The sequence below is a fragment of the Rattus norvegicus genome, chromosome 8 (genome assembly GCF_021556685.1).
Source record: "Rattus norvegicus strain SHRSP/BbbUtx chromosome 8, alternate assembly SHRSP_T2T, whole genome shotgun sequence".
In the NCBI taxonomy this organism is placed as follows: Eukaryota; Metazoa; Chordata; class Mammalia; order Rodentia; family Muridae; genus Rattus; species Rattus norvegicus.
This window is the reverse complement of record NC_141541.1, coordinates 111,816,991-111,832,559: the sequence shown is the minus strand read 5'-3', so window position 1 is coordinate 111,832,559 and position 15,569 is coordinate 111,816,991. Positions and strand designations below refer to the sequence as shown.

The 15,569-nt window shown below is 46.2% G+C and overlaps 1 protein-coding gene across 4 annotated transcripts in view; it reads left to right on the top strand.

Annotated features, from left to right (window-relative positions):
• The window catches only part of Bfsp2 (beaded filament structural protein 2), a 57,257-nt gene that overhangs the window by 16,863 nt on the left and 24,825 nt on the right, over nucleotides 1–15,569 (top strand). For all 4 annotated transcript variants that reach the window (NM_001277434.2, XM_087563397.1, XM_087563399.1 and 1 more), the window contains 3 exon segments: nucleotides 9,456–9,538; nucleotides 12,153–12,309; nucleotides 13,440–13,601. In NM_001277434.2, the coding sequence (NP_001264363.1) occupies nucleotides 9,456–9,538; nucleotides 12,153–12,309; nucleotides 13,440–13,601 (402 nt within the window).

The following is a 15,569-nucleotide window of genomic DNA, read 5'->3' as shown; positions in this document are numbered from 1 at the left end:
GACATAAGCTCAGAGTCACTGGAGAGGAAGGAGTCTCAGCTGAGAAAATGTCCCCATGTTGGTCTGGAGGCATGATAGCACAGCACCCACATTCGATCACAGCGATCAAGAGGCAGAGGCAGGCAAATCTCTGTGAGGCCAGCCTGGTCTACACAGTGAGCGCCAATCTCAAAAAGAAAATAGGTAGATGAGATCAAGGCGGACACCAGTGGTACACACAACTTCATTTCATTTAAATCCCTGTGGAGATGAGCTCACTTACAGATAAAAAAGGGGCCCCGAGAGCCAGCCCTGAGACCCAGCAGCATTTAGAACTCTGAGAAGGAGGATCGACCAGCATAGCAGGAAGAGTGGAGAGCGGTGCCCTGGAGCCAAGAGACAAAAGTGCATCCTTAGTGAGCATGTGAGGGGGGCTTAGCAAGATGGCCGTCTTTGACAACGTAATGCTAAGAGAGGTGTGGCTGGGGTCCTAAGCACAGATTTTGGCTTCTTGTTTATTTGTTGCTAGAAGCAGGTCATGCTGAGAAGCCACCCTAAGTTGAAATCACACAAAAGGGAAGGGGTTTCCCAGGGAATCTCACATCACCGTGCCAACTGAGTTAATTTCCCAGGAGCCCAGTCATGCCACCCCACTCCCACCCCGCCCCCAAGCCTGTATGTAGTTCTGGCTGCGGGACACCAATATCTTTAACTCTAACTGTCGGGCTCAGGTGAGGACCCTCTTAAAAAAGCACAGTCACGGTTCAACCCCTCACCTGCTGCCACCAGCTCCATTTATTTTAATAATTATGTCCCCAGCGAGGCAGCAGCAGGAAAGGAGGGGATCCGGAACTTCAGAGTGAGCATGAGTGTGGGTTCCAAGGACAGGAGAAAAGAGAAACAGAAAGAAAGAAAGAAAGAAGGAAAAAAGAAAGAAAGAAAGAAAGAAAGAAAGAAGGAAAGAAAGAAAGAAAGAAGGAAGGAAGGAAGGAAGGAAGGAAGGAAGGAAGGAAAGAGAGCCACTAGATGGAAGTCTTCATTCAACTGCCTGTGCATTAAAAAGAGGAGGAAGAGGAAGGAGGGGAGGAGGAAGAAGGAGGCAGCATAGTAAGCAAGGAGTCAGGATGTAGCTCAGTAGAAGACTGCATACCTAGCATGCATGAGACCCTCAATTCAATCCCCAGCGTTTGTGCACACACGCACACACACACACACACACACACACACACACACACACACAGAATGGGGGGAGGGGGTTTTAAAAGAACAGATGGCGTGGGAGCAGGGGCTGAATGCGCACACCCATCTAATTCACCCAACACTCATTGAACGATTGCTTTGTAGGAAGACAAACAAGAATGCTAATAATGGCCACCAGGTGTGGACCACTCCGCTGTGCCAGGCCGGCTGCTCAGTAATTTCCCAGAGTTGAGTCATTCCATGCACACAGCTAACCCAGGCGGAAGTGTAACTGTGGATGAGGAAACAGAATTTTGGTGTTTACTTACTCTGTGGAGGAGAAGAGCTGGATCTAAGAATAAAAGAAGAGTATGGTTGCCTACAGGGTGGTTATAGTGAGTGGGGACGGGTCGATTCCAGCACACTGATGACGGGAACAAAGGTCGGTGTCAGTAACGGTCACCCCAGGCTTTCGGTAACTCAGCCTAAAAGAGTACTCTGTCATCAAGAAGTGTCTACTCCCTCTCCTCTTCTCTTCACCTCCCACAACCGACCTTGTCGATACCACCATTACTTACCCTTAGATGGATCCATCCCTCATACAGGCGTAAGAGCCTCCCCAGGTCCTCAGCATCCTCTCTGGGGCTGCGGCCTTCCCTTCCCTCACAGCCCACATCACACCCGCACCACGCTCAGACTCTCACTACAGCTTCCAGGGAAATGCCCACCCTCTCTCGCTGCAGTCCTTCCTTCTGTAGATGACCTTTGCTTGTCTTTTAAGCCTCATCTCCCATAGTAGCTGCTCGGTTCTCCAACATCGGGCACAGAACCTGCTGGCAGACACACCGTAATCATGTGCAGAAGAAACAAGGGCAAGAATGAATAAGGCTAGAGGGAGAAAGGCATATATGAAATAAGCATTATGGTAATATAAGCTTTATTAGACAACCAGGGTTGTGAGGAACAGTGGGTGATACAGGTGTCACGGTCAGACACATGAACATGAGCAAAGGCATTCCGGAAGGTGTGTGTGTGTGTGTGTGTGTGTGTGTGTGTGTGTGAGAGAGAGAGAGAGAGAGAGAGAGAGAGAGAGAGAGAGAGAGCCCATCTAGCAAATTGCCTGGCACAGAATGAGTAGACCGTAAATGGCAGCCATTATCCGATAGTTGTGATTCCTCTTTGTTCCAAACATTTGTTCAACACATGAAGGAGGAGTGAAGGGTTAAAACACAATTATTTGTAGTGCAGCTTCAGAAATCCTGATTCTTACACTAAAGGGGGGTCTGATCATTTCCCACGAGCTCCCAAGGGGTGCTGGGAATCATCCTTGAAGAACCACTAGATTAGGTATCCAAAAGACACCTCCGTGAGGAGGGCCAGAGGGAAATAAACCTCTGACAGCCATCCCTCCTTCAACAGCCATCGCTGCTTCTTCTGTTCCTGACCAACCCCTCAGAATTTACTCCACAACCCACCACAGCCTCTCACTACCTATGTCTGGGCTCCATCAGAGATGTGCCCTCGGAGACCACCCAGCTAGGTCATACTGACACTGCTCTGACGAGGCAAGTTCATCAGACTTGTGTTGCTGTTACAAAACGCCTGGATAAATGACTTAAATGGAAGAAATGCTTCCTTTTCTTTCACAGTTTGAAGCCTTTTGGTTCAGTCAGCCAACATCATTGTCTCTGGGCTGTCGTGAGGCAGAACATTATGGTGGACGGGAAAGTTGCTGACCTCAAGACAGCCAGGAAGCAGGGACAGAGGAGAAGTCATGGAAAGACACAGCCCCAAGAACATGCCCCAGGCCCCAGGCCCCAGGGGGCTACTTCCCCATAACTAGGCTTCCAACCTCATTAAGTTTCTAGAACCTTCCGAAATAGCTCCGCCAGCTGAGGATAGAGGTTATAACATATAGGTCTGGGGGGAGAGAGCATTATATATTCAAATCACCACAAGCAGTCTCCTTGAGTAGGGAACCTGGCATTAAAGAATATAGCGGTGACAGTGGCATTTCAGGTCACAGGGAGAGTAGGGGTGAGGACACCCCCCTGGTAACTCTCCTAGCTCTCCCTATAGCAAGCTTCCAGCCTGCCTAACCTTCAATGTTGCTTATGAAGACTGCTATTCATTCATTTCTACATTTTCTCCCTAGAGAGAAGGGCCACATGGCTCCAATGTCATGAGGTAGCTCTTCTTGTGGGCATAGCATCCATCCGATGGCTGTACACAGTGACATTTGGTGTTTGCATTGCTTTCCCTCCTGGAAAGAAAGTTGATCACAGAGGCAATGTTAATTTGCATTCTCTTCAGCCATAAATCAGCGAGGGCCAGATAATTAATGCATGTCTCTCAGAGCTTAAAATAGAAATACCCTTCTTTTCTCCCGAGAAAATGCTCACAGAAAAATTCCCTGGCTACAAAGCTCTTCCCCCAGACCCATCCACTCATGGGCTTCTGGAAGCAAAACTAGGGGTAGGGGATTGAAGAGAAAGAAGATTGGATCTGTGGGGTTGAGCTAGAGATCTCAGAACCTGTGAGAAAGATATTTATCTTCAAAGAGGATTTACCCAAAGAGGAACTGGCAGTCTTGGCTGTCTGCATGTGGAGAGCAAAGGAGCAAAGGAGGAAGTCCAGGAAGTCACTAAATTCTGATAGGTCCTTTAGTAGCTTATAACACACACACATGCATACACACACATACATACATACATACATACACATACACACATGCATGCACACACACATGCATACACACATATATGCACACACACATGCAAACACATACATACACACACACAAATACACACACAAGAGAACGTGCATGCGCACAAACACATACACATAAACACACATACACACAGGTACACATACACACACGTATTATAAACACACGTATACAAACATATGCACACACATACACACACATAAACACATGCATACATACACATACAAGCACGCATACACATAACACATACACTCACACACAAACACACACAGGAGAACATGCGTGCACACAAACACACACTTATAAACACACACAGGTACCCATACACAGAGATATAAACACACACATATACAAACATATGCACACACATACGTACACATAAACACACACAGACATACACATACAAACACATACACTCACATATACATACACACACTTTTGAGTCACATGGACATGGGGTGGCATTCTGGCTCTGCTACTTTCTAGCTTTGTGATTTGGGGCAACTTCAGTTCTCTGAGCAATGATATTCTTTTTGTTTGTTTGTTTGTTTGTTTGTTTGTTTCTTTTTTCTTTTTTTCGGAGCTGAGGACCAAACCCAGGGCCTTGCGCTTGCTAGGCAAACGCTCTACCACTGAGCTAAATCCCCAGCCCCGAGCAATGATATTCTTACCGGTGACTTGGATGTGTTGACAGCTTTAAGATGGTGCCACAAGCATTTAATGAAGTCATGACCATCCAGTACTGATGTCAAGGTGGGGCTTAGCATGTACTTCGTATGAACTATTGCCTCCCTGCAAATAAATCCTGTGGTCTCCAGTGTTTGCCAATTTCCCTGGTGTAAATACTCTGACCTTGGCTGATATCAAGTTACCAACATCTCACTGAATACTGGGCTGGAAAGAGGTACAGGGTAGCATTTCCAACATCCAGACGTAGTCAAAGCAAATAACTTCAGCTCAGACCTAACATTCAGTACGTTTTGAAAGGGGCAGGGGCTACCGCCTCTTTATTCTGAGTATGCACTGCCTTTGTTTTGAAGCAACTAATTGTAAGCTCGCACAATTTAATTCTTCATGATGGCGAGTTTAACCAGCTCAAAACTTCTAAAACATTTAGTGGTTCACTATCTCAGCCAGAACAAGCTGGCTCAGGCATGTTGTTGGGTACAGGCTTAGGCAGTCAATAAACACAGCTTCTCTTACCTTTTCCCTTCCTGTCTTCAGCTCTGGGAAGGTTTCCTGAAGATTTTTCCTCACAGGCCCCATGCTTTGCTTTTGGTCAGGACCCCTCTGGGCCACTGTAGCAGGCCTGAGTCTGTACTAAACCCCAGCAAAGGTTCTAACCCTCCTCATACCCCATAGCTGCTCCTTTTTGGTTGTGTCTCTTCCTGGTTAGGATAGGCAGGGATGGATAGTGCAGGGACCTCTGTGGTGAAGAGAGGAGACTGTCAGTTTATTTTAGGAACTCTGTCTGGGAAGAGAGCTAGAAAGTAGGGCCAGCGGGCTGTACTTTGGCAAACCAGAGCCTATAATTAGCCCCCACTTGAGGGTGGAATAAACCCTTGATTGTTACTAAACACCAGCAAAAAAGCAAAAAGGCCTTCTGCCTCCCCCAGCCCTGAGCCCACATGGCCTCAGAGGACAGACATTTGGACAAAGCCACCCTATCTGTTCAGCTGGCACCATTTCATTACTCCTGTTCTCAGCCCAGAATGAGAATTCAAAGGTCACCAAGGAACAGGGTCACCAGCTCTGTCTCACCTCCAAAAGCTCGGTGTTTCCACCCAGTGTCTTTGGGTATGGCTTTGAGCATCTTTCTATGTATTAATTTCAGGAATTTGTAATAGATGGGAAATGTCACAAAACCATGTGTCCTATAGCATTGTAGTAAGGCAAAATAAAATTTAAAAATTAAAAAAAAAAAAAAAAAGCTTTGGGTCTATCCCAAGCCCAGCGCCAGTTCTGTGTGGTCAGACTTGAAGCAGCGACAATTCCACCTGCTTTCTGCATTTGTAGAACTGTATCGTGTCCCCTACACATGTGCCTGCACATACACACACATGCAGACACACAAACACACACAAACACATGCACACAGAAATATACACATATGCATACACACATTTATGCACATACTTACACAGAGAGACACATAAACACATGCATACACACATGCACACATATAGACACACAAATGCACAAACAACACACACAAAATACAAACACATGCATACACAGTAACATATAAGCACAAACACATACATGAAAACCACACATGCATGCACACACACACCAAATGTATAAAATACACATGCATATACTTACACATATAGATACATAAACATACACACACATGCACTCACACCTGCACACACAGACACACAAGTACATATACAAACATGCACAATACACACAAAAATACAAACATGCATGCATAATCACATATACATAGACATACACAAATGCATACACTGTACCACATACCAAATCTATACACAATATACACATATATGAACACTTACATACACATACACACACACTTGGCTTGTTTCTTTGACTTTTTCCTTTTCTTCTTTTTTTAAGATTTTATTTATTTATATATGTGACAAGTACACTGTCACTCTCTTCAGACACACCAGAAGAGGGCATCAGATCCCATTACAGATGGTTGTGAGCCACCATGTGGTTGCTGGGATTTGAACTCAGGACCTCTGGAAGAGCAGTCAGTGCTCTTAACCACGGATCCATCTCTCCAGCCCCCTTTTCTTTTTTTAAAATAAGCTTTGTTATATAAACATTTCAAAAAGCTTATTTTAAGAATTTTGACTGTTAATCATCCAGATGCCATATTCAAACATTAGAAACACCGAATAAGGAAAATTAAACGTTTAGGGCCTGATTGATCTGTGCAGTGAGTTTAAGACAAGCCTAGGCAACCTAGTGGGACCTAGTCTCAAGACAGAAATAAAGAGCCTGCTAGATAGCTCTGTGCATAAAACCGATTGCCACCCAAGCCTGACAACGTGAACCTCGGAACCCACGTGAAACAAATCCCGGGAACACTTGGACACTCCTTTCTTCATGGCTTATTGGAAACAACCACAAGATCAGAGCTAGGGAAGCCTGAGAACCCTCGCCAGGCCGCACCGTTCATTTATTCATGCAATCATGCATCAAATATTTACGAATGTCAGCCAGCCTGGACGTGGCGGTACATGCCTGTGATCCCGGCACTCAGGCAGAGGCGGAAAGTTCCGTACCAGCCTGGTCTACGCAGTGAATCCCAGGCCAGTTTGGGCTGCATAGGGAGACCCTGTCTCACAAAAAGTCAAAGGGCAGAATGGCAGCCTGGTGGTACAGACCTGTAATCCGGCTACTCAGGACACTAGGGCAGGAGAACTGCAGTATCTCGTGTCACAGGACGAATTCGAGAACAGACTATACAACTTAAGGGACCCTACTACAATTTAGGGGACCCTATCACAACTTGAAATAAAAAGTACAAAAAGAGCTCGCAAAGCTCTACAGTGCATAGCTGTTACCCGGCATGCGAAAGGCTCCAGACTCCATCTTCAGCTGAAAAGAAAATGTATAAGCACCACCTTGGCTGTGGAGACACAGTCATAAACAAGAAGCTGACACTTGGGGAAGGGGTGGGGGAGGGGCATCCTAAAACCATGTGAGACAGGAAGGTGGGCTGATTTATTTAGGGGTGGGTGTGTGTGTGCGCGTGCGCGCGCGCGCGCGTGCGCATGCTCCACATGGATTCAGAAGGCCAGAAGAGAGCATCAGGTATCCTGGAGCTGGAGTTACAGGCAGTTGTGAGACTCTGGATTGCTGGGAACAGAACTCAGGTCGGCTGGAAGAGCCACACTCCTCCCCTCCCCGGTTATTTATTTACTTTACAACCTGATCACAGCCCCCCCCCTTCTCCCTGTCCCCCACCTCATACAGCCCCCTTCCCTATATCCTCCTCTTCTCTAAGAAGGGGAAGGTCCCCAACTAAGGCCAGACGGCCCTGAATGTGCCTGATCTCGGAAGCTAAGCAGGGTCAGGGTTGGTTAGGACTTGGATGGGAGGCAGGTACACTCTTAACTGTCAGACACCCCCCTCTCCAGTCCGCAGAGTCCCGTTTGTGGAAGAAATGACGATTAGGTTCCCTCGTCCCTATAGACCATCCGGGTTAATTTCACTTCATTGAATTTCCCACTAGCTAAGAGCAAATTTTCTTGTCTGGAGCCTGGCCCTTGAGCATCTGCAAATAAATCGTCCCCTTGCCCATGCCTTTCTCATCGTCAAACCTTATTCCTGTCTTTCACCCCTTAATCTTAATAAGGACTTAGAAACTGTGTGCCCGGGGATGTATAAACGAAATCCACATGCCCAGTAGTTTGTATATTTAGCTAAATCATAGGGTGGTTTGATCTATTTTCAGTTTCGTGGGATTTTTGTTTTGGATTTTGCCAAACAAAATGAGGGTGAGGGTGGGAGGCATTGTGTGTTTTGTTTTTTGAAGAACCTCTATATTGCTTCCCGTAAAGGCTGCATGAATTCCCCTTGCCACAACAGTGAGCAGTCCCTCCCCATCCTTGCCAGAACTTGTTATCTTTTATCTTCTTGATAACGCATACCTTACTGGTAGGAGGTGATGTCTTGCTGTGGTTTTAATTTGCATTTCGCTGATGATGAGTGATGTTTAGCATACTAATTAGCTTGATATGATCATTCCACAATGTAAAGCGTATATTAAAACCTCAGGCTATACTCTATAAATATGTAGCCATTGCCAACTGGAAATGAAAATTCCTGGCTTGGTGTGGTGGGACATGTGTGCAGTCCCAGGATTTATGGGATGAAGATTTTGAGTTTGAGGCCAGCCTACACTATACAGTAAGATCCTGTCTCAAAAAAAAAAAAAACCCAAAAAACAAAAAACCAATGTCTTTTTAAAATTTATTATTTTCATGTGTATGTATTACATATATGTCTGTGTATCACATGCATGTCTGGTGCTTACAGAGGCCAGAAGGAGATCTCAGATCCCCAGAACTGGAGTTACCAACTGTTGTTAGCCACCATATGGGTACAAGGAACCAACATTGGTCCTCTGGAAGAGCATCCAGTGCTCTTAACTGCTCTCTCCAGTTCCATTATGACTATTCTAAAAATAGCTTTGGGCTGTATGTATGCATGTATAACACAGAGAGAGAGAGAGAGAGAGAGAGAGAGAGAGAGAGAGAGAGAGAGAGAGCGCTGCTAAACAAAGTCAATGAGACTTCAGTGAAGGAGCCAGAGCCCTTCCTTTCCTAGATGAGTTGAGAGCTCAAGGTTTGGCAGAGGCTATGACCTAGTCTCCTTCTGAGTCACCATTTTATCCCAAAAATCTTATTCTAAGGCTCACTCTAAAGTCTTAAAGACACCTAGATTTATGCTTTCTTATCTCCTCCTTGTCTTCAAAGGGGGAACCCCATCCTAGAAAGACAAGCATCTATGAAGCTTCGCCACGTTCTCCAGAGCTCTGGGCCCCACACAAGCCACTGCGCTAAATGCCCTCTTCTCTTTGCTCCAGGTGGGAGAGGCCGTCTTGGAAAATGCCCGACTCATGCTGCAGATGGAGACCATCCAGGCCGGTGCGGATGACTTTAAAGAGAGGTAACGCTCTGTAGGAGGGGATCTCCCTCCGTGACCCAGACCCCAGACCAGTGTAGATAATGCTGCCCAAGAGTACACATCAGTCCCTACCGCCATGGTGGAAAAATGGCCTGAGACTGTAGAACTCTACAGGAACCCAGTGCATCAAAAACCAGGCCCTAGGGGCTCAAAGACTGCCCGGTCCCACTTGCTTTACCAAAGTTTTTTTGTTTTGCTTTTTGCTTTTTGTTTTAATGTATGTGAGTATGCTGTTACTGTCTTCAGACACACCAGAAGAGGGCATCGGATCCCATTACAGATGGTTGTGAGCCACCATGTGGTTGCTAGAACTTGAACCTGGGACCTCTGGGTGAGCAGTCAGTGCTCTTAACCACTGAGCCATCTCTCAAGCACCCCCCCCCTTTTTTTTAAAGAAAAATTACTCTGTGCGTGTGTGTGTGTGTGTGTGTGTGTGTGTGTGTGTGTGTGTGTGTATTCGCCATGGCACACGTATGGAAGGAATACATGTCAGAGTTGATTCTCTTCTTCTGCCATGCAGTTTCCTGAGACTGAACTCAGGTATTCAGGCTCGGCAGCAGGTACCTTTATGTACGAAACCATCTCGCCAGCTCTCTTTTGGTTTGGTTTGGTTTGGTTTGGTTTGGTTCAGAACCTCCATTGTTTTGTTTTTTGAGATAAGGTCCCTTGGACCTCAGGTTGAGCTTGAACTCACTGCATAGCCACAGATAACCATGACCTGATCCTTCCCCCTCCAACTTCCAAGTATCACAGCTACAGGCGTGACCCATCACGCTTGGCTTGAGATGGGATTTCACTGTGCTGACCAGAGTTGCTGGAATTTCTAACCCCAATATGCCCTTTTAAACACACACACACACACACACACACACACACACACAATCCAGTTATAATTATAAGCTATGAGCCTAGATTGGGCAGATCTAACATCATACTAACTTGTTCCCCAGCTATGAGACCCTTTGCTACAACAGCTACAGTGTACTTATATATAATAAATAAATAAATAAGTCTTTAAAAAAAATGACCCTTTGCTACTTGAGATTTCTCCTCGCCACAGGGTTCTGCTCCAACATGGCTCCCTCCTCTTCTCTCATCCTCTCTCCTCCCTTCTTGTTCTTCTCCCTCACTCCCCAAAAAGCTCTCATCCACCTTTCCCCTCCCCTGCCAATCACAGGCTCTTGACTTTATTGACCACAGAATTAACATTGGAATACAAAGAGCACCAGGGCACCACAGCAGACCAGATCGCCCGGCCCTCACTCTACATGCTTTGTAGGATGACAAGGGGTGTGACTGGGTATTCCAGTGTCAAGCCCACCTTTCTATAGGACTGGAGGTTTAAACCTTTATACAAATGAGCAATGCTTAGAGCTTTGCACCAATGGACTTCAGCCTTGACAGGGAATGAGTGGCCCAGAACCCGGAACATACAAGCAGATGCTCCATCAAAACCACTTTTAGCAAAAGTCTCCAAAGGACTCTCCCTGGGAGTTAATGTTAAAGTCCATTAACTTTGGGGGTTGGGGTGAAGCTGAGGAGATGGTGCTTGCTCCATGGTGTGCTCAATCCCCAGTACCATCACACACACACACACACACACACACACACACACACACACACACACTTTTAAGCGAAGACGCACACCTCTAAAACCTGAAAGCTGTCTAGAATAGAGATGTGGGCTTTGCCTTCCTATGGGAACTTTGGCTGAACGGTACAGCCACGGAATGAGGAGAGCAGACTGGGAGAACACAGCAAAGTCGTCAGGTAGTAGTTAGAAAGAAGGGCTAAGGGTTGAAACTCAGCATGGACAGTTTTGGTGCGCGTATCCACACACAGACTTGTTATTTAAAAAACTGTTTGCTTTTTCCTGTTCTGTCTGGTTGTATGACGTGAGTATTCAATTCAGGCCCCTCACTGGCTAGGAAAGTATTCTACTACTGATCTGTCACTTAAATCTCTGGATAGATAAATCTGTGCTTGCCCCACCCTCACACCCCCACACCCGCCCCTGCAAGAGAGCTGGGCCAACCCAGAAGCACCTCTCTGCTCAACAGATATGGACGGAGCTGGGCAGCAGTGCCCCCTATAGGTAGAGTGAAGGACGTGCTCTGATAGAGTTCATCTCCACCTCTCTTCGCACCCACTTCTTGCCCTGGTTTCTCCTTAACCCTACACTTGAGTTTGAGGCCACGGTCTAGAATTGTAGCACATTGTCCATTTCTGGACACACACACACACCCTGATACTTAGTGGGTCTTCAATGCTGGCAGAAGCACCTTGGATGGTAAGGAGGACTCTCAGTATGACAGAGACGTCCTATTGCCTTCCTGTGATGCAGACTCCTACAGCGGCCTTCCTCAGAGTAGCAGGCTCCAAAGGTCTCACAACGCTGTGTTCCCATTAGCTGCCTGCTGTTTTCCTGTTAATATTTCCGCAGCAGTAGCCGTAACAGGGTCCCCAAAGCTACTGGAATGCAGGCTTTCAGCATTTGCTGCTATCCCATGTGGGCCTTTGGGTAATATCTAACGGTCTGGTTTGTTCCCCCTTTGGGCGCTACCCGGCTCTGCTGATTAAGCCCCTTTATCTACAGATATGAGAACGAGCAGCCATTCAGGAAGGCGGCGGAAGAGGAAGTCAGCTCCCTGTACAAAGTCATCGATGAAGCTAATTTGACGAAGACGGATCTGGAGCATCAAATCGAAAGCCTGAAAGAAGAACTGGGCTCTCTGTCAAGAAGCTATGAAGAGGTAGGTGGGGCTTCGGGTGCTAGGCTGCTCCCACCCCCAAAGCAAGGCACTCGCCTGGGAGGCTGTAACCTTCTAACACGGGTCTTGGGGACTCTTCTCTGTGGCTCGTCCAGGCCTACAGGGAAAATGTTAGTAAGAGACTTTAAAGTCTTTGTCACGTGTCACAGTATCCCCCCAACCCCACCCCAAAGTCTCAAACTCAAATGCCTTTGAGGACCAGGAAGGTTGATAAGTGGAAGCAACAGTCATAAGCAGACGTGACTGTTAGAAACAGTTGAAACTGGGGGGACCATCTCCCCAAAGTGTTCTATTTCAGATATTTTTTTCAACACTGTGTGAACAGGATAAACTGAATAATCCTAAAGATAGCCCCACCTGTGGTTCCCACACACTCATTAACAAAAGAAGGTTGTATCTTTAAGTGACAGGACCAGATGGCACCTCCAGCAGGGATGTGGTCATGTCACCTGCAGGAAGCCACCACACACACATTGCTCTGACTCATGGTTGAGGGTGCTTCAAGCGGTCACAGCTCACTGACCATGCTCACACTGGGGAGTTCCTCCTGTGCCCAACCTGAAGCTGGCCAGAGACTGGAAACCTGCTCCTTCCTGTTCTTCGTTCAGTTCCTGAACACCATGCTCCAGCAGCGACCCCTTAGACTCTAGAATTAATTTTAATCTGCTTTAGTATATCCTGACGTTATTATGCCTAACTTCCATTTTCTATAGTTGCTTGCTATATGCATGGGCATGAGCTTGGGAGGATCTAAGAAATGCATCCTTGGGAAAAGGAAATGATATACCTAGAAGATCTGGAACTTTGCCTGTCTTGTGGTGCCCATGCATAGTGCAAGATAGATAGATAGATAGATAGATAGATAGATAGATAGATAGATAGATAGATAGATAGAATGAATGGATAGATAGACGGACAGCGGTCAGACCGATGGACGGATGAACAAATGGATGGACAGATGGACGTATAGATGGATGGATGGATGGATGGATGGATGGATGGATGGATGGCAGGCAAAGCAGTGCGCACAAAGCCAGTCTGCTGCAGGCTAGAATTCCACATCTGTTCTTTCCTCCCTGGCGCTTACCTAAGGTGTCCACTGTTGCTTGCAGGATGTGAAGGTTCTGTACAAACAGCTGGCGGGGTCTGAGCTGGAGCAAACAGATGTTCCCATGGGCACTGGTCTGGATGATGTCCTTGAGACGATCCGAGTTCAGTGGGAGAGAGATGTGGAAAAGAACCGAGCAGAAGCAGGAGCTGTGCTCCAAGCTAAGGTAAGAGACCAGCCAGGATCTTCCCCTGGATCCTGGGGAGGAGGAGGCCGAGAAAGGTGGAGGCAGCCAGCACGGAGAAGAAAAGCAGTCATTTAGCAACAAGCTAAATGGTAATCAGTCCCTGTGGAGAGAGGAGAAACGCAAAGTAAAGTAATAATGCTTGTTTGCCTCCCTGAAATAGGAACGTGTTTAAAATGGCAATGTCCAATTCTGGAAAACACGTGTAAAAGATTCTCTGCTGTGTCATCAAAGAGTACATGGTGTACGTTTCTATCCAGCCCTTGAGGAAGGGATTTTATCATCTGTATCAAAAGTGTTTCTATGTTCCTACCTGCTGCCTGTACACTACCGTACTGCTACCTGCTAGCTGAACAATATGGACAGCCGTCTTAAAGAATGCACTAGGAACACAAAGGGTGGGGATGTAGCTCAGGGATAGAGCGGGGGAGTGGCGAGGGAGGGGGAGGGGGAGAAGGGAGGGAGGGAGGGGGAGAGAGAGAGAGAGAGATTGAGATTATGTCCAAACATACTCCATGAAGCATTTTAAGAGTTGCATTAAAAGGTGGTAAAAATACATAAATGTCTTACCATAAAAGAAAAACTACACCGTCACTAATGTGTGCCATGAAACCTGTTATTAGAAATGAAGTAGCTATAACAACACTGGGGAATGTAAAATGGATGAAAAGCAATTGCAGGATGGTATACACCAGGGACTGACAAGAAGGTTTTTGTCAGACAGTGAACGCGTTAGACTTACCTGGAGAGCCAGGTGATTTCTGTTGCAGCCACTCGGCTTTGCCCCTGTAGTGTAAAAGCAGCCAGGCAATATAGAGCAGCAAGCATTCCTGTGTTCCAATAAAACTTTATTGATAATGGGGTGTGGGGACACATGGAGGCAAATGAATAGCTGTGAGTTCAAGGTCAGCCTCTTCTATATAGTTTGTTATAAGACCAATCTCAAAAAGCAAAGTATAGAAGTAGAAAGTGAACTAGACTTGGCCTTTCAGGTGTTGTCCTCTCCTAAGAGAGAGCACTGTTCCCAAGGGGAGACTAGGCATCTCCAAAAATTAGGCTTACATGTCAGCTGCATCAGCAGTGGGCTGCCTTTGGACAGGTGGCTTAATGATGCTTTGAGATGTTTTTCTTTCTTGAGTATTACTCAACTTAATTTCCTAAGTAGCCTGAATTATATTAACGAGAGAAAAAAGTCAAGTTGTACGAAACGTCACAGATAACAAAAGAATTAACTAGAAAATAGACTGTAGGGGTTGGGGATTTAGCTCAGTGGTAGAGCGCTTGCCTAGGAAGTGCAAAGCCCTGGGTTCGGTCCCCAGCTCCGAAAAAAAAAAAAAAAGAACCAAAAAAAAAAAAAAAAAAAAAAACCAAAAAAAAAAAAAAAAAAGAAAATAGACTGTAGACAGTTCGTCCTTAGGTCTGCCACTGCCACTCACCTGAACTTGGAAAAGAGAGAAAGGACCATGTAAAGGAACTGAAAAACCAAGGCGAGCTTGTTCAAAAAGGCAAGCAGCCTGCTGCTGCTGCTCAGTCAATGACTTTCAACACCGACCGTAGCAGTCAGGATCTGTTCCAGAAACATTTAATCAGAAGAAGCAGAAAGACTTTGTGGGTTTTTTAAAATTATTATTATTAATAAAAGTTCTGAGGGCTGAAGTGATGAATCAGTGGTTAAGAGCACACATACTGCTCTTCCTGAGGACCTTAGTTCCTAGCACCCATGTCAGACAGCCCACAACCACCTGTAACTGCTGCTCCAGGAGCTACAGTGTCCTCTTCTGGCTTCTGATGTACCCTTGTGCCTGAGCGTGCATACACACATGCTGCGCACACACACATGCACAGAGAGAGAGAGACAGAGACAGAGACAGAGACACACGCACAGAGGTCCTTTTTAAAGTTGTGATTTGCATTTCCATGATAACTTAAAGATGTTGAGGATTTAAGTGC